This window comes from Phaethon aethereus (assembly GCF_964289735.1).
Source record: "Phaethon aethereus genome assembly, chromosome: 12".
Classification (NCBI taxonomy): Eukaryota; Metazoa; Chordata; class Aves; order Phaethontiformes; family Phaethontidae; genus Phaethon; species Phaethon aethereus.
This window is the reverse complement of record NC_138588.1, coordinates 21,331,230-21,349,884: the sequence shown is the minus strand read 5'-3', so window position 1 is coordinate 21,349,884 and position 18,655 is coordinate 21,331,230. Positions and strand designations below refer to the sequence as shown.

Below are 18,655 nucleotides of genomic sequence, written 5' to 3'. Positions count from 1 at the left end.
CCTGCTCTCCTGCCCGCGCCTGCTGGGCCCTCGGCGGCGGGCGAGGCTGTCCCCCGGGGAAGCTCCAATAAAGGTAACGGTGACCATGCCGAGCCGTGTCCCGCCTGTTTCTCCCAGTGGCGGAGGCCTCGGCGGGCCTCGCAGGCCTGGCGCCTTGGCCTCGCGGCAGGACTACAACTCCCGGCGTGCACCGCCCGCCGCGCAGCCAATGAGAGTGGGGCGGGGCGGGGTCTGGGCGTGTCTCCAGGCAACGGGGCGGGAGGCCGGCGGCGGCGGCCCTCAGTGTGGCGCCGGGCCGGGCCGGACGGTCCCGCCGCCATGCCCGAGTGCCCGGAGCTGCACCTGGCCGGTCGCTACATCAACGAGGCGTGCGGCGGGGTGGTGTTCTCGGGCGGCGTGGAACGCTCGGCGGTGGGCAAGGGCCCGGAGGTGCCCTTCTCCAGCGAGGCCTACCGCATCTCGGCCGCCTCCCGGGGCAAGGAGCTGCGGCTGACGCTGGCCCCGCTGGGCCCCGCCGCCGCCCAGGACCTCGTCTTCCGCTTCGGCATGTCGGGGTCGTTCCGGCTGTGTCCCGCCGCCCAGCTGCCCCGCCATGCCCACCTCCGCTTCCTCACCCGCGAGAGCCCGCCGCGGGCCCTCTGCTTCGTCGACGCCCGCCGCTTCGGCTCGTGGCGGCTGGGGGACGCCTGGCAGCCGGGCCGCGGGCCCTGCGTCCTCTCCGAGTACCAGGCCTTCAGGTGAGCGCCCCGCCACCCTGCCAGCCGCGGCCCGGCCCGAGGGGAGGCCACCCGCTTTGTTTTGGCTGCTTTTACAGCATGGCAGTGAAACAGCCGTGCCGGGGTGAACCTTCCTGATGCCCCCGCGCTCTGTCGCAGGGAGAACGTGCTGAAGAACCTGGATGACAAGGCTTTTGACAAGCCCATCTGCGAGGCCCTCTTAAACCAGAAGTTTTTCAATGGAATTGGGAATTACCTCCGTGCTGAGATCCTGTACAGGTAAGATGGGTTGAGGAGCATCTACTGACCTGCCATGGAGGTTTGGACTCCAAGAGTTTGCCGGAGTTTGCTGGCTTGGCCTCCTCACCTGGTAGACACGGGCAAGTGCCAGAACCAAGAGTTCAGGCTTGCGGGTAACAGATGGACTCTCTCAGGTTGAAGATCCCTCCCTTCGAAAAGGCTCGGACCGTGCTGGAGGCCCTGAAGGATCAGGAGCAGGCGAGGAGGAAGAAGGTGGGGAATACCTGGTGCTTTCGCAGGCTCAGAAAGGGGCAGGGGTCCTGACAGACACCACACCAGCGATTTGTTTGCCTGGTCTTGGCAGCTCCCTGGGCTCCTGCGAGCCTCTTGCCTTCCGTGGAGGGAGGCGGACCGAGCTGAGAAGCGTTCCTGATGCGGGTTTGGGCTCAGCAGCGGCGGAGCTGGTTCAGTTTGCTTCCAGCCCCCAGTTTGGGCTGTGTCAGCCACCCCGCTCTGGCTCTGCTTTGGGCTTAGCTGGGCGCAAAGCTCTAGTTCAGGTCTGCTGGTTTGGGCTTGTTCCAGCCCAGGGTTCGGGGCCAGTTTCAGTTTGTGTTTGGTTCCACGCTTTGATGGGGCAGAACATTGTCACAAGGCCCTTGCGGAGCTCGCACAGCCTCTGCCTGCACCACTGCCGGGAGTTATTTGCTGCTCTGAGTCTTTCCCGACCCGCTGGTAGGCATTTTCCCTTCACAACTATATAACACTTTGCTGCGTGGCATCCTTCTCCTCGAGCGTGTTACTGTCCTTTGCTGTAAACACCCTTGCCTGAGCACATCTGCCCCTCCAACGGAGCGGCAAACGGGGCGCAGCAGTTCCGTAACCTCACGCCTGCGGCACTTGCTCGTGCGTGGCTGGGCTGATGAGCTGTGACAGCTCCCCCGATACATGCCTGCGCGCTGCGCTGGTGCCCGGCCGCAACTGACTTCTGCCGTCAGGAAGTCTCCAGGTATATTTGGGGTGGGTGAAGAGGAAGGGGTGAGGAAAACAAACACCTCGCAAGCTTAAAACCTCTGGGGAAGGCTGCAGTAGAGCCCATGGCTGATCTTGTGGCCTCGGGGGAGAGGAGGTGGCTATTTTAAAGGAGGCTGAAAACAAAATGTGCAGCTGGAGGGCTGTTTTTACAAACTGCTGGTGTTCCTGTGTGCTAGCCCTCTTTCATGCCTTTATAGCTGTGGGGAATGTGCTAACGTGCAGTTCCCAGCCTGGATATGGGGTCTGTGGGGTGAGCTCAGGGCTGGCACATGCCGTGGCAGGGTACTCGCTGGGGAGCATGGCAGCTCATCCTCAGGAGGGAAAGAAGAGATGGGGAATGTGGTGGGTGTTGGGGAGGAGAGACCCCGACGAGGCAGGTGACTTCCCTATCCTTCTCCACCCCTGCAGAATCCTTCCCTGACGCTGAGCAAGAAGCTGAAGCTGATGCGGGAGAACCTGGATCTCCTGGAGCTGTGCCACACTGTGCCCATGGAGGTCATCGCGGCGGGTGAGGTGACAGGATGGAGAGCCAGGGAGCAGGGACAGCTGGGGCTGGCGAGGAGGTCTGGGCTTTGCATTCGTGGCAGCAGGAGGCTCGGGAGGGCACCCCGACACCATGGTCACCGCTTGCTCTCTACTTCTGTCCTCCCCTCTCTCCCTTCCCAGAGAAGCAGCTCCTTGACCCAGATCACTCGGATAACCACACCGCTTTCAAGAACTGGCTGCAGTGTTACCTGGTGCCCGGCATGAGCTCCCTGCGCGACCGCAACGGCAGGACCATATGGTTCCAGGTAGGAGTCTAGGGTCGCTGCCTGGGGCTGGGTGCCACCCCAGTCACTCCTCCAAGGGGACACCAGCCCATTTTCTGCTTCCCGAGGCCCCCCAGCATTATGTTGTTGCTGGGAATCTCCCTCTCTGACAGATTGCTGGACGCGGAGGTGACAGGGACCCTCCGTGTGGTGGTCAGCTGGCCAAGGGATGGCAGGCAGTCTGGAGCAGAGGGGCTGATTGTGGGAACGGGGGGCTCAGGTGGTCTGGCAGCCCTGTTCCTCCCTCCTGCGCCCCGTGTCGGGGTGAGGTGCTGCGGTGGGGCCTTGCAGAAGGAGCAGGGGCTGGTGGGAGAGTCCCCAAGGCACAGGGCAGGCAGAGCAAGTCCCGACTCCCCCGGCTTCCCAGGCAAACATGGCTGTTTCCCCTCCCACTTCTCTTGGCTGTGGGGTGGAGAAGGGGCACGGATTCTTCTGCTGCTACCTGCAGAACGACTGCACCCCAGTCAACCCTCTGTCACCTTCCTTGCAGGGAGAGCCTGGCCCCATGGCTCCCAAAGGTGAGTGTCCTCTCTCCTCCCCACGGCACCCGCTCTTGTTCCGGGAGGGCTGGCGAAGCGTCTCCTCGAGGCTTCCTACCAGCACACCCGCCTGCCGGGGCACTGGGCCTCACCTACATCCCCTCCCTCGCCTGCCAGGCGGGGAGCCCGAACTGAGCAATGTTTTGGTTCCTCCCCAATCTGATGGGAGGGGAGAGGACCCCCCTCGAGCCCTTCCTGCCAATTCCCCACCTCTGCCTTGCTCACACATCTCCCAGGACAGCGTCCCCGAAAGGTCACTGTGCCGCAGCCTGTCCCCTGAGGCGCGGGCGCTCTCGGCCCCCTCTCCTCCTCACCCCGCCTAACCCGGGCACGTCTCCTCACGCAGGCCAGACGTGCCGCAAGAAGTGCGCTCGGCTGAAGGCAGCTCCCGAGGCGCAGACCCCCAAGGTAAGAAGCTTTGCGGTTGATGGGGCTCCTGCTGGGGCTAGAGGCTGTCCCGTTCCCCCGTGTCCTGCTCGAGCTGCTCCCGAATTCAGGGTGGGGCTCCTACCTGGAATTTTGCAGCAGCTGGCAGTCCAAGCATGCCTCTCTTGCTAAGCTGTGGCTCTGACGTCCACCCAGGTCACTACACGTGCCTCGAAAACGCACCCCAGGGCTGCAGCGAAAGCCCCGAAGCCAGCTGCGGAGGAGCAGGTAGCCGACGGGCTGAGGAAGGGACGTTCCCGCGGGAGGAGGAAAGCGACTGCTGCTCCGGCCTCCTCCGAGCCTGAGGCGCCGGTCAAAGCCAAAAGAAGCCACCGGCCAGCTGCGCGCAGGGGCGGAGGTGAGGCTGGCAGTGCCTGCGGCTTTCAAACGCACAGGCGGGGGCTGTGGGAGCACTCCCTCATGTCCGGGGTGCCAAAGGGCAGGAGAGGAGCCAGTGGGGCAAGAACCAGGCACCCCCTCACCCTCTGCCGCCTTGTTTCCTTCCCCATTTTTCCAGATGCAGCCCCTGCCGTCTGAGCGCCGCACGCTGCCCTTCTCCCGAGGGGCATTTTAAGAGCTGCAGGAGGAGCTCAGGGAGGGCCTGGCCGGGGTTAGCGCTGGGGAGAAACGGGGCTGCTCTGTACCTGTGCTCATACCCGCTTGCTACCGCTGCATCCGGCCAGCGTGGGAAGGAGAAGCTGGGCTTGGTGACGGGGCTGATTTATCCAGTGGCCTCCTGCTGTCCTCAGGCATTTGAGGGGGATAAGGGCCATGGACTGCACATGGTGATGGACTCTGAGCCTTCCCTCTGCCTAGAATTGGATTCCCTCTTCCTTCCCCTCTTCCCTTTCTGGCTGCTGCCTGGATCACTGTTTTTAGCTGACTAATAAAGCATTTTGTGTAGAAATCACCGTGCACGCTTTTTTGTGCTAAGGATAACCCACCCTGTGCCCATCCTCTTCCCTAGATGGGCTGGAGCAGGCTTCCTGTCCACCTCTGCCTCCCCAGTCCACCAGATCCTGGTGGGGAGGACACTAAGAGAGCAGCAGCTACAGTGGAGCCCCTGGGAGGAGGTAGATCAATGCAGTTCTCTGGAAATAAGAAAACAGGCTGGAGCTTATTTTCACGTAATTCTCTTTACTTGTGCTCCCCTTCTGCAAGGGCGGTGCAAGAGGCAGGCAAGGGGAATGACTGCAGTCCGTCTTTACACTCGCTGCTTGGGTCTGGAACAAGACGAAGGCTGAGACGCAGGAGCCACTGCGGAAAGCTGCTGCTCCCCAAATCCCGTCGGGGTCGGAGCAGAGCCCGTGCGGGGCCAGCCAGCCCGTCCCACAGCCCTAACCCACGCGTCAGCTAGCTGGGGACGCGCTTGGGCCCTCCGACCTGCTTAGGTGGGGGCAACTGTCCTCCCTCCTGAAGGACATGGCTGTTCTCAAGCGCTGCTCGCCGATGGCTGGGTGGGGGCTGAGGGGGAGACTCTGCCCTTCCCTGGAACCGCCGCCTCCTTGCACAGCTCTTGGGATGGAGGAAGCCTCAGGCTGCCCTTCGAGCTCACGGTGTTGGTCCAGGTTGCCACGGCATCAGCAAGGGTGACTGACGGCGTCACTGCCTCAAGACCAAGAGGACGGAGAGCACGCGGAAGGGTGTGAAGGAAAGCCTCACGCCGCGCTGCTCCAGTGGCAGGCAGCCCCTCGCAGCCGGCCGCTCCAGGAGGTCGCAGCTGGGGAAGAAAGCAGGGGGTGAGGATGAAGCGACCCATCTCCATCCCTGCGTGCACCCAGCCCTCCCAGCGTGGACTTACAGCATCGCCTCCTTAACAGGGAGGGAGGTCTGGAGCCAGGCAACAACCGTGCTGCCATGCGCCTCGTACAGCCGAACCACCGCGGCGTCAGGTCTGTCCTCGGCCTTTGGGGGACGGCGCAGGCGGGAGTTCAGACAAATGAGACAGGCGCACGCTACCCTACGCCACGGGGAACAGCCCGAGCCAAGTGACGGCGGCTGAGCGGCTCTGCCTGCGTGCACGTGCATCCCTGAGCCGCTGCGGCGCAGCACTGATGACGGAGGCCGCAGCACCCATGTACAGACGCAGACGCTACCGTGATCGCTGCTGCGAGTGCCCGGCTGGGTTGGCAGAGAGGGGTGCTAACCCCCTTGTCCTCAACAGTAGGCCATGTGAGCCGGAGGGATCACTGTTCCCGCTCAGCTGAGCCCACCCGCCACCCACCTGCAGGGGAAAGCGCAAACCCTGCTTAACCACAACTGCTTAACCGGTCTGGTTAAAGGTGCTGGGGGACTCGCCTGCTTGACAGTCTCCAGCACGACCGCGGGTGAGCTGACAGAAAAGCCGCTCCAGGCTGAGCACTGGGCAGAGCTGGCCGGGACCGCGTGGAGGGGAAAATTCAAGTTGTAGGCACACTGGATCACACCGGCATCCTGGAAGGAACCTGCGGCACAAGAACCTCCAGCCAGCCTCTACGCAGACACAGCCCGAGACTCACCAGAGCATCCTCCACCGTGCCTGGCCCTGCAGGGCCCAGCCCGGCCCGTCACTCACCCCAGTGAGGCATCACGGCGTAGGTGAACTGGTGGTGCGCCACGTCTGCCGCGGCGTCGGGGGACTTGGGTGCTCTCAGCCTGAGGCAACAAGAGGTAGGTGAGACCGGTGTCTCGGCAGCACCCTCTGCCACCCAGTCCAGAGCCCTGCCGTGACTTCCAAGAGACACCCCAGAAGGCAAAGTGACTGCTGTGGCCTCACCCCAACGCTAACTCACAGTGAGAGGCTGAGGACGTTCCCGCAGGCCGATGCCCCGTACTTGCAGTCGTTCAGCAGTGCCACCCCAAAGCCGTGCTCGGAGAGATCCAGCCACTTGTGAGCCCACACCTGCAGGAGGTACCGAGGGACACATTCACCTCACAGAGCTACTGCCTGGGAGCAAACGCAGCCCCACCGCGGGAGGACCAGAGCACCTTTCCTCTCACCTCGAATCGGGCCCAGTCCCAGGACGTGTTCCAGTGCGTCGGCCGCTGCAGGTGTCCAAACTGGATCTCATAGGTTGCATTTGTGCTCCGGACCTGCACAGGGAACTCCACCTTCAGGAACTTGTGAGCCTCTTTCCACTCAACCTAAAAATGCGGTAGCAGAACATCATCATCACCAGAGGGGGCTGACAGGCAGAGGCTGCACTTAGCCTCCCACGGTGCACAGCAGCCAGCTCGCACCCAGGCCGGACCGGGTACAATAAAACCATGCTAGACTCTGAACACAGATGAACCAGAGGGTATCCCTAGCCCTCAGGACCCCCACCCTTCCCCTAAGGCAGAGGAGGACAGGCAGTGGGGAGCTGCCGGGGAGGAAACAGGAGGGGAAACGTAATTCAGATGCAAGGTTCAGCTCCCAGGGCCCTGCCTGCACAGCACAGGTGTCCGTATTGCGCAGCAGCCGCTGGCCAAACCTGGGTCAGGAAGCGGAGGTACGGGCACGCGGCATCCAGGATGACCTCCTGGGTTAAGGTGCTGCTTTCCCCGATCTGCAGGGAGAAGCTCACGCTTCCCCGCAGACCCCCAGCCACGGTGATTTCCAGAGGCTTCAGCAGCGTTGTCACTGGCTTCCTAACAGAAAGGGACACAGACAGAGCTGGTCTCAGCCTGGTAGATCCAGGTTCCCAAATCTCAGTCCAGCCTCCCACACAGCAGACACTCACTTCTCTGGAGTGATGGGGAGGCAAGAACCTGAGAGCAGAGACAAAAATGTGAGTGCTGTGTGCACTGCTCCTCTACCTGGTTTCCAAGTGATAATCCATCACGTCCCAGGCATCCCAGTACAGGGGAATATCATCAAAGAGCGCAAACTGGTTGGCACAGCAGCCGTCTGGGACTGACTCTCTGGGAGAAAGCGGAACAGAGAAACAGCAGCGTAAGAAGAACTGGCAGTGGCGAAGAGCTTACGGTGAGAAGAAGGTTTGAGGAGCCTGTTTCCAGGAACCGAGTGAGACACACACCTCTCGGAGTTCACCAGCCGAAGCGAGGTTAGGCGCCCCATCACATCCAGGCGGACTGCAATCACCCCATTCTCCATGGCAATGGAGCCGTCCTCCTGGGGGGAGAGGACAGAAACAGATTTCACAGGCCCACACCTGCAGGACTTGAGGTGGGTGCCAAGTGCCCCAGTCGCAAACCTAGTGTGCGGACTTGCTGCGTGCTGGATTCCCTAGATTTCTCCCCGATCAGCCTTTGATGCAGGGTACACCCACCTGAGGACAAGCGGCGTTGTGCTTACCTGTCTCCTCACCGTCACAGGCTGAGGGGGCAGCAACGGCTCCCTCGCTATAGCGTAGCCCATGCTGGGGACTGTCACCAGAGCTGGAAAGCAAAGAGGTTCTGTTCCAACATCTGCCCCAGACCTAACCCTAAGTCACACTGTGCTGTCCTGATGCTCTCACGCCAGATCTACCACCTCTTTTCACACCTTCCCCTTCTTCATCCGTAGTTCAGGGACAGCTTGAAGCAGGATCAGCCGCAAGGAGCGATTTGACAAGTCAATGAACGCTCCCTGGGGCAGGGAGAGGCAGCGTATTTCTTTGCTAGCTGTCTCTGTCCCCTGTAAGAAATTCTGGTACACGAGTTACCCCCAAGTTAGACGTACCTAAAGTCTCTGTCCCGGCTGGCCCAGCCCTGGAGATCACCTCGGTCCGTTCCCAGGGCAAAGTGTTCACCACGAGGGTGCTCTCAGCACTCCCTGCCTTGGGCTGCAGCACGTCCCCGCACAAGGACTGCAGAGCTTCCTCCTGCAGCCCAGCGCCAGCCCTGCGGATCTCTGAGCAGACAAAAGGCCCGAGCGTGACCCAGCCAGGCCATTTCTCACAACGTACATTTCTCTCATGCAACGTACGCACACCAAGCTACAATTACTAATTATCATTAGTATTAATTACTGTTATCTATTGGTAAGTAATTAAAGTTTATAATTATTCTTAACTTCATTATTACGAGGCTACAATGAGCTATACCAGCTCAGCTGGCAAACCATGGAGTTATAATAAAGTAAAGCTTTATTATAACTTTTTATTAAAGTGCTTGTGGGCAGGCAGGAGCAAACTTCGGCTCCCACCTTTGCCGGGGTCTATCCTGGCATGCCAACAGCAAGCAGAGAAGTCAATAACTGGGGTTGTTTTTTAATCCCTTGGCTCCCCTGCTAATTCCCTGTTGAGTTAACACTATTACAGACACACGCCTGCACAGGTTTGACCCATAGCGCCTGGCAGCCCAGGACTGAAACCTCTGCAGGACCCAGCGTGCTCCAGCGGATAAGCGCCCTCCTCGCCAAACGCCCTGCTCACCTGTGTAGTATTGCAGGGCGTCCTCAACCACGAGCTGGATACAGCTGCCTGGCAAAACATCATGGAACTGGTTGAGCAGCAATAACCTAAAAGAGGGAACAGAAACCAGGTGAGGAAGCAAGGGAGAGCACCGGTTCTGTTCTGGCTTACCAAGCCCTGTTTGCAAGATGGACAGACTTAGTAACTGCTCCCTATCCCCCCGGTTAGCAAACACTTGAGAGAGAGGACTTTTTCCGTAGCACCTTTAAATCCCTTTATGCTAGGACTTGTCAGCTGTCATCTTAGTAAACCAAAACCATGGGGAGTAAGAGCTATTTTTTTTGTCCCTTGGGGCTATCAGCTGTATTGTTGCACGAGTTCAGACAAGTCAAAACTGGCAAGGAGTAAGTTTAGGTTGGAAATGAGGCTTCCAGCCAGCAGAGTAGTGTGGCTTTGGAGCTATCTTCCAAACGGGAGAATCAAACCAAGCATTGAAACACCTTCCAGGAGGAACCCTGATCCGTTTACGGAAAGGGTCGTCTACACATAGCGCTGTAGTACTGAATCTGCAAAGGTCCCTACAGCCTAACTATGCACCACTCTCCCACTCAGTCAGGAGGCAGTTCAGACAAAGACAGGCTGTGGTCAGTCACCCTTCTCGCTCCAGCTGAGCGGGGCTAGGGGATAAGTGACCATCTCCCACCATCACCCACTGAGCTGCCCAATAACTGCCCACACCCGTTCGGTCCAATTGGTCCGGGCTAATTTTAGTCCACTGATAGCAAGGATTTCTACCGCAGGCTCAGGCAGGGACAAGGAGCTGTAGGGGATGGGGAGTGGTACCCCAAAAGCAGCCAGCTCTCGTGTTGAAGTCCCCAGCATCGCCACATCCTCCCACTGGTGCTGTCAGTGCTCCCGTATGCCCTCACCTCCAGAGCCGCTGCAGCTGGCTGGCAGGATACTGGTATGTGCTGTCCCGCGCCAGAGCCAAGATGCCGAGTACTTCGACGTCGTGGAGTATTCGCTCACACTCCCGATTCCCCTTCTTTATCTGGTGTCAAAGCAAGGTGAGAAGAAAGATGCTCAGGAAATTGGTAGCTAGGAGAGGATCTCTCACACCAGCAGCAAAAGCCACCCTCCAGGGCAAGAAGGTTGGTTATCTGTAGGTGTCATGAGTTTGCCACTACCACCAGTGAGCTATATTTTGCCACAGACCAAGCTGAAACTCCCTGCACAGCACATAGCTTCCCCTGTCTCTGTTCTCACCTTCCTCCCCTTCTTCTGACTCTTCACCCAAGCTCTGCAACTATCTGCTCAAGTGAAGGATGTGGCAGCTATTGACAAAGGGGGCCCTGCTGTGCCCAGGCTTCCTTCTCACCCCTTGAAGAAAGTCTGATGATAGATCTGCCTTTTGGAGTCCTGGCTACAAGGTGGCTCCCACTGCTGAGACCTAAAGGGCACTGCCCAAACCCTGGAGCCGCCTGAGCACTAGCGAAGAGAACAGAGAACGGCCACCTTCCCTGGGAGAGAGGAAGACCGCTGCCCCCATCCCGTGCACACAGTCACCTGGGCCTGGGTGGTGTACGTGCCGTTGTGCAGCTCGAGGAAGAGCTCTCCCACCCAGGTGCACAGCTTTGATGACTCCTTCTCCAGGACAGAAAAGAGTCGGTCGGGAGTGGAGATCTGAACTCTGCGGGAAAGACGCACAAGCAGTGATGAGCCAGAGGAGAAGCCTGTGACACAGCTAACGGTGAATCCTGACCGGAAAGGTGACAGCACCGGAACTGAGGCCTCAGAAACCCCCAACACAACCACACACACTGCGTTCTCCCTTCTCCCACTCCGCGCTGCTCTTGCTGCCTGCCACGGGGACAGGGGCATTCCCCAGGCAGGGACAGACTGCCAGGCACCACTGCTGTGCCGGCCATTCGCCCCACAGCTCAGCTGAGGGCTCCTGAGCAGTCTGAGGCCACCCCGTGTACCTGTTCTTACAGCCCTTGTTGATGGAGAGACTCTGCCTCCCTGACAACCCTTCCTAGCCCTCTGCTCGCCCCGCTTGCTCCCTGCCCTCCTCCGCACACCCTTTCCTTTGGCGCTGCTGAAGGCCAGGCCCGGCTCAAAACAAGCGCTCCCACAAGGAGGGAGGAAAGGAGCTCTCCTCTCACCTTGGCAGCCCGTCTGTGTCACTCATTCTCTTCATCCTGTCCAGCATCTTCTGCGTGGGGCCCCCTCCTCCATCTCCAAAGCCGAAGAGGAGTGCGCTGTGGTTCACACGTCCTTTGTCCTTGTTGTTTTTCACTGTTTTCAGCACCTAGAGGAATTTTGGACAGCTGCAGTCCCCTGGTGCCCAGCCCCAGCTCCCACAGCTCCACACAAGAAAGCCAGCTCAGCCTTTGGGGTGCAAAGCCCAGTCCCGTGCCTCTTCTCCAGCCCAAACCAAGACTGAAATCAGGCACGGACACATCTCAGAGGCAAGCAATTTACTGCCGGGCACCCAAACAGCCTTTGTCCAGCAACGCTGCCAGCTACCCCGCTCCCTTCCCAGGCAGTGCCCTCTCCTAGGAGTCTCAGACCTGGCCCCAAGGAGCTGGCACTGCACTTCACGTGCAGGTCTGGCAACCTCGCTCACCTCCTCCACTCGCCCGTGCAGCCCATAGGAGTCACCAGGGGGAAAGTGGGTCAGGACTCGGGAACCATCAATGCCTTCCCAGAAAAAGGTGTGATGCTGGAGGGGAGCCAAAGGAAAGCGTGGTGTCTCAGTCAGCTCCCCTGTACCACACAGTGCCAAACCGCTAAAGCACAGCCCCATTGTCCCCAGGAGTTCCCAAAAGGAAATCTCTGGCGATGCTGGTACCAGAAAGAGATAAATTCACCCTTAGCTCAGTGTTTCAAGGCTCCCAAACTCATCTCCCACACCAATGTGTGTGTGGAGGGCACACTTCAACCACGTCAGCACAGACCTCATGCACCACAAGCCCAAACTTCCTCACCAAGCCCTGCCAAACACACAGAGCCCAGCACCTTTGTCACCAGGGAATCGCACAGGGGACAGGCACTTCAGAGCCCCCTGAGGGTTCCAACTGGGCCCTCACTTTCTCTTTGTGGGGTTGCAGGGTGCCCTGACAGATCAGTGCAAGGAGACAGTTGCACAAGGACGGGGAATGCCACAAGGGCAGGGGACAGCAGAGGAGAGGCTGGGTTTGCTGCCTGTTAGACCCGCACACAAGTCACAGCTTCCCATCTGGAAGCAGAAGGAATCTGTAGGCCAGGGGCCCAGCTGGGATCTCTAACCACGTCCTTCCTCTCCCCTAAAGCCTGACAGGACATTGCTACCACCATGAACTGGTGGCTTCTGGAAGAAGAGCCTATGTCAGCTGAGCTGAAGGATTGGCTCGACCTGTGAAACCAACCCTGCAGACAGACTCCGGCAACCGCAAGTCAATCCGCTGGGAAGAAGTGAAGCACAGCTCACCGGGAAGGTGTTCACCAGGTTCCAGCTGAGCTTCTGCGTGAGGAACCGCCCGATCCCACAACCACGCATCAGCTGGGGCAGCTGGGCTGAGTATCCAAATGTGTCTGGCAGCCAGAACTGGGAGCAGAGGTGACAGCAGCAGAGGGAGAGAGACACACGTAAGTCACACTGGCCACAAACCACAGCCTGAGCTTCTGGAGGGTTTCTTGGTAGTCGGGCTCTAAGCCCTTCTTGCAGAGGGAACTGAAGATGTGCTAGACAAGGACCTACAGGCAATATAACCAAGGCCTGGGACTGTGCTAACTGCCACGATACACGGAGGATTAGATATTTACTCATCACAGCTTTAGCTGCAAAAAGCAGGCAAATGTGAGGCACCTGAACACCTTATCACATCTGGGAGGCAAACCCAAGAGAAACCCTCACGCCTAGCAAGAGGTGGAAGGAGACGGGGTGCAAGGAAGGTGAGCTGGAAAAGAGCGAGTACCTCTGAGCAGATCCGGCCAAACTGCTCCTGGAAGAACCGCTGTCCCTGGAGGAACTGCCGCACCATGGACTCGCCGCTGGGCAGGTTCCCGTCCTGGGGGGAAAGCGCAGGGAAACCATGTGGCCAAGCAGGCGCCGGGGAAGGGGAGGTCTTGCAAGCGCCCCATTCCCACCCACTGTCATCCAGACCCAGCAGATCACCCGGAGGATCTGAACAGAGCTTGGCAGAGTGTGAAAGGAGGAAACAGAGCTCAGCCAGTCCACACCAAAACTGGCTCTTTGGGGAATGAGAGGATTTGGGAGCGGGATGGTATTTTTGCTAGGCTAGACACTGCAGACAGCTGCTGTTTTCTGGGCCCAGAGACCACCAACAACGAGACAGGCTCAGCAAAGGCTCTGCTCTCCCCCTCCAGTGTCAGGACCGGTCCCAGAGGAATGGCGCAGGAGGTGCGGCAAGCCAGGCTCACCACGCTTCTCACCATTTCCACCCAGGTGCCTCCGACAGGAATGAACTGCCCCTTCGCCACAAAGTCCTGAATCTGCGCGTAGAGCCCGGGATACCAGCTCCGCACCCACTCGAACTGCTGCGCCTGCCACAGCACAGAGGTCAGCATCAGCTCCCACCGCATCGCTCCACACCGACGTCCCTCCTCTCTGCAACTGCGCAGGACGCTCCCCGTCACCCCCTCAGTCTCGTTTTGAGTCACGCTGGAGAAGCACCAAGCCACAAGCAGAAGGAGAGCTCCCCAGAGGGAGACCACTCACCTGGGAGCAGGCGAAGGTGAGCTCCGGATTGCACTCCATCAGACGGACCACTGTCACCCAGCTCCGAGCACACTTACGGATGGTCTCCTCATACGGCCACAGCCAGGCTGCGGGGACAGGCACAGCCCCATTGCAGTTATTACTCGGCACAAGCTCCTCTGGGAACAGGGCTGTGCTGCCTTTTGAGGATCAGCCAGGGAACACGCTAGAGCAAAACGCTGTCCTTTGACTAAGTATCTGACAGCAACACAGCCTGGGGCCTCCAACTCCCGCTTCTCCTGCTGCCTTTCTGTTGAGATTGCAACCCCTCCAGGGACTGGGAGTTGAGGGGTGAAGTCCAGCAGGTGGAAGACAGCGGCCTGTAACTCATCCCTCATCACCAGCCCCATCAGTGCGCCAAACGGCACAGCTAGCCAGACACATGTTCCCCTGCCTCGGTGACAGACCAGCTGTATGGCAGCACAGAGGTCCTTTTCCCTTCCCTCGGGGCATAGCACCCAGTGCCTGGAGCCCAAGGGCAGTCAGCTCTCCCCTTGGGCAGCACGCCCCGGCCTCCAGGTCAGCAGAGAGGGAATGCTGTGTTGCTCTCACCGGAGTCAATGTGGCAGTGACCTACGGCATGGACGGTGTGCTGGCTATCGCCGTTTCTCTGGCTGAAGATCGCCGCAGCCAGCTCACGGGCAGCGGGAAAGGTGGACGGGTCCGTAACGTCACACACGTTGACCATCTGGTTGGCAGTGTACAGTGCCTGGAAACTCCTCTGGTTTTCCTCCCCGAGGAGCTGGGGTCGGGAGTGATAATAGCTTGACTTGGAGCTCAGCACATCCTCTGGCTCAGAGCAGCTCTCTGTACCAGCTCAGATGCCACCTGCCTCAGGGAGAACCTGCTACCTCCCTTCCAACATCTGGTGCCAGGTAAACACCGTGTCCCTGCTTCACAGACACAACCTTATGCCTTTGCTCATGGGCCTTCTAAAGCCAGGTTACACATACGCACATCCCAGCGGCCTCTAGTCTAACAGATCCTGCCTTGGAGCAGAAAGTGGATGAGAAAAACACCCGTGGCTTCTCTCTGTTCAGTTTTCTCCTACTCTCGACAACATCAATTGTGCTAAAGCAGCAGGAGCAACTATTTGCTTCTCCCAGGGCCTTCTGGTAGGAGGAGATTGGTCATGGAATGGTGGGAGCAGGAGATAAAAGAAAGTTGGGGAAGGAGAAGGGAAGAGAATGAGCTCACAGACCTGGGCCATGTCCAGCAGTATTTCCAGGTCCACCAGCAGTTCATAGACATCCCTGTTGAAGATGACCAGCTCAGCCTTGCTCAGGGAGAACCTCCTGTCAGGATCTGGAGGGGCGATCATACTGCCCTTGCCGGCCCCAAAGAGACCGTTGCAGGCCAGCTCCACATACAGCGTCAGACTGGAGAGCAAAAGGAAACCATCAGGGAGCAGATCACATGCAATCGGCTGGGAAAGCCCATTCCCCTCCCCGTGGCGGGACCAGCCCGACCTGAATGATGGACAGAGCCCTTGAATACCAGCTGCTTCTCGGAGTACCTGGACGCAGACGAGGCTGTCTCAACCCCGGTCTCTTGGCTTCAAACACCACCAAGCTCAGCGGCGGGGGACCTGGCCAGGCTGACCACTCACCTGTGGGGCTCCATCTCTTTCAGGCTGCTTGTCAGGATGTAGCTGGTCTTCTCGCCTTCCTTAGTCAAACCCTGCAGGGGAAGATGGCACGATCTAACGCATGTCTTGAGAGGTCCATGACAGCGGGCTGGATAAGCAGGACAAGACGCCTCCAGCTGGATGGAGGGGCCTGGTCCCACATGCTTGCCTATGCCTTTCCAAGACAGATTTGCTAACCCCTAAGGAAAGGATTTTCAGCTGTTAACGGTTTGCTGACCAGAATTTTAACTCCTGGCGGGGGGCAGCTTCTAGAAAACAGACTCAAACCCACCACCAGCAGGCTTGCCATTCTGGGCTGAACTTTGGAAATAGCCCACGAAGTAGTCCAACAGCACAGCATGCAAACCACAAGAGTAGTCCTCTCCCACCCCACACATCAGGCTCTTCACAAACACTGCCCTTCTCTCTCCTACTGCCCCATTGCAGAGGGCTAAGGGAGATAACCACTCGCTACGCAGCAGAGCCCTGGCACAGCCGGCACGGCCCCGATCCACGCCTCCTCACCTGGACAGGCTGGGCGTCCCGCCACACCATGCCCTCCCCATCGCTCTCCCAGACGAAGTGCACTTCACGCCCTGCCCATGCCGGGGGGATGCTCAGCTCCACCTTAAACCAACATGTCTCCCACCTGGAAGAAAGTAAGGCAGCAACCTCAGCCCGGAGTCCAGACCTTCTCCCGAGGGAAAACACACTTCCCCAGAGCCTCCACGGAAAAAGCAGAGTGGGGACAGCACACAAGTTCAATGCGATTCAAACGTAACAATGCTACCTGGCCGTAGAGACCTGCTTTAACCTACGCCCCCAGGCACGGAGTAGTCTGGAGGTGGCTCCCTGTGTGGCCGGCTGTCACGCACCTTCACTTTAAGTGGCACACAGTGCCTGCACACGCTAGCCTTGTTCTGTGCCATTTAAATGCACTGGGCTTTCCTTGCCCCGTGAGCTGCTGACCTGACCAAGGTCTTTCACCAAGCGGAACTTCTGACTTGTGGCACCCGCTGTTGTCAGTCGTTGAGAGTTAAGAGATTTGACAGCAAGTTAAAAGCTAATCTGAGCGGGGTGACGCGCTCTTTCAAGCTGACAAGGACTGGAAAACGGTTCCTCTGCTCCCCACAGCGACCCAGACAGTGAAACCAGGCAGTACTAGGAATTGAATTATGTCTAGGGCAGAGCAGTTGACCCTTCTTATCATGGCCCTTAACCCCTAGGCACGGCAGCTGCTGAGAACGAGGAAGCTCAGAAGGCAGCGCACAAACCCCATGGTGCTGGCCCCAACCCAGCCTCTTCCGGGACGCCAGAGAAACGGGCAGTAGCATCGTGTCCTTGACCACCACTGGGAAAACCCCCCAGTCCTCTCCGAGCCCTGACAAAGCATACAGATCCCACGCAGGAGCAAGCACCAGGGCCACAACCATGACTACAAACACGAGCTTTCAGCAGAAAGGATGGATGAATCCAGTTCTTCACTTTCCTTGGGAACAGAGACATCGTGGCCCGTTTCCTCACAAAATCTCCCTAAGGGCTTCTCGACATACACTTTCTACCTAAAGCATGCAGCAGGGAAGAAGTTTATCACCCAATTTCTTCGCCACTGAGAGATCGTGAGGATTCACGCACACAAGTAACACTGAAGACGTGAGCTGCTGCCCCACCTCGCTCACGGTACCACTGAAACCTGGTACTCACGTGGGCCCGAAGGAGTCTCCCACTTTAGCCGGTCTGAATTCCTGTCTGACGGCCTCATCGTACGGCATGCGCCACGGGGTCTGGAAGCAGGAGAGCGATGCTGGTGGGCAGCGATCCCCGAAGAGCCTGTGGTCAGAGATGGCCGGGACACGATTAATAAGGCCAGTCCTGCAGGGACCAGCCCTGGGGCCGGGGGGGGATAGGGAGCACCCTGCTTTCTGAGCATGGCTGCATCACCCTGCTACCACTTAGCACCCTCATAGCATTAACTGAACAACGGAGTAGCAATTTGCCCTGCTGAAGGCGGGCCTCCAGCAGCGTCCCCCCGAGGGCAGCCCCGCCGAGGAGGGCCGGCGGGCAGAGGCCACTCTGCCGGCGGCAGCCGGAGGCAGAGCTCCAGGCCGGCCAGGGGGTGAGTGTGCTTTGTTCACTGAAGCCCCCCGAGCCGCGGCCGGCAGCGACCCGGGGGGGGAGCGGCCTGCCCTAAGGGGCCGGCGCCGGAGGTGGGACACACACACACGGGAGCAGGCCCGAGCGCGGCGCGGCCCGCCCCGCCTGCTGCCAGCGCCCCGCGGAGGGCCCGGAGCGCTGAGGAGTGGGCGGCCCCGCCGCCCACCTGCCCCGCAGGTTGCAGTCGGTGAAGTAAATCTCGGAGAGGAACTTCTCGACCCGTTCCAGCGCCGTGCGCCGGTGCTTTAGGGCGGCCATGATGGCTGACCCGCTGCGCTCTGCGCATGCGCGGCCCCGCGGCGGCGGCGGCCGCCTCCCTCCCCCGGCCCCGTGGGCGGCGCATGCGCGCGGGGCGGCGCGGCCGTGAGGCGGCGCGGGGCGGTCCGGGGGTGGAGGCCGCGGCCGGCGGGAGGGGCCGGTCGGTGCCCGTCGGCGCCCATCAGCCCCGCTTTGAGGCGGCCGCCCGCGGCAGAGCCGTCCCGCCCGGCTCCGGGCAGTCCGCCGGGTGGGGCTTGGGACGCTTCCCTGCGCTAAGCGCCCGTGTGCGCCGCGAGGTGTCGGCGGGTGACGGGGCCTTCGCCCTGCCCCCGAGGAACGGCCGTGTTCGCCCCTGCCTCCCGTGCGTTAGCCGCCTTGCCGCCTCCCCTCCCTCCCAGCCTCAGGAGAAAACCAAACGGCTGATTATTGCCTCCGGCCACCGCGAGCCTCTGCGCGTTTCAGTCGAGTCACGGGAAACCGGGGGCAGAACGCGAGAGTCGGCCTAAGCAATTCTTCGCCCTCCTCTCCTCCTCCCTATCCGCCTTTTCCCTCCGAAGCACCCCCCAAAATCTCATTGTGTGTGATCAAGAAGGAAGAACCTGTACACACCCATTAGCCCTGATATTTTAATGGAAATACTGCACTACAGTCAAGTTTACAACATCTGTATAGAAATCACATGGATCGTGGGCCGAGGATCACATTACAGAATACAAAAAGGCAAGTTCAAATGAAAATAAGAAGAAAAAAAAAAAAAACCAAAACCCAACCAAACCT

General features: G+C 59.5%; 2 protein-coding genes across 2 annotated transcripts; one reads left to right on the top strand and one right to left on the bottom strand.

Annotated features, from left to right (window-relative positions):
• Nucleotides 1-264: 264 nt before the first annotated feature.
• NEIL1 (nei like DNA glycosylase 1) lies at nt 265-4,299 on the top strand (the record flags this gene model as incomplete). The annotated part of the gene is made up of 9 exons (XM_082005085.1): nt 265-737; nt 876-995; nt 1,151-1,229; nt 2,397-2,496; nt 2,655-2,779; nt 3,288-3,315; nt 3,683-3,744; nt 3,919-4,120; nt 4,280-4,299. The coding sequence occupies exons 1-9, from the start codon at nt 319-321 to the stop codon at nt 4,297-4,299; spliced, it is 1,155 nt and encodes a 384-aa protein (XP_081861211.1). The 5' UTR covers nt 265-318.
• Nucleotides 4,300-5,364: 1,065 nt separating this feature from the next.
• Nucleotides 5,365-17,878, bottom strand: MAN2C1 (mannosidase alpha class 2C member 1; the record flags this gene model as incomplete). The annotated part of the gene is made up of 26 exons (XM_082005400.1): nt 5,365-5,482; nt 5,564-5,667; nt 6,061-6,206; nt 6,317-6,396; nt 6,534-6,643; nt 6,742-6,885; nt 7,215-7,371; nt 7,540-7,644; nt 7,761-7,855; nt 8,039-8,121; nt 8,405-8,575; nt 9,099-9,184; nt 10,007-10,128; nt 10,644-10,767; nt 11,243-11,388; nt 11,707-11,802; nt 12,550-12,666; nt 13,037-13,129; nt 13,515-13,625; nt 13,801-13,907; nt 14,392-14,581; nt 15,041-15,218; nt 15,449-15,519; nt 15,992-16,115; nt 17,171-17,296; nt 17,787-17,878. 26 exons carry the CDS (start codon nt 17,876-17,878, stop codon nt 5,365-5,367), a joined length of 3,096 nt encoding a protein of 1,031 aa, XP_081861526.1.
• Between the last annotated feature and the right edge of the window lie 777 nt (nt 17,879-18,655).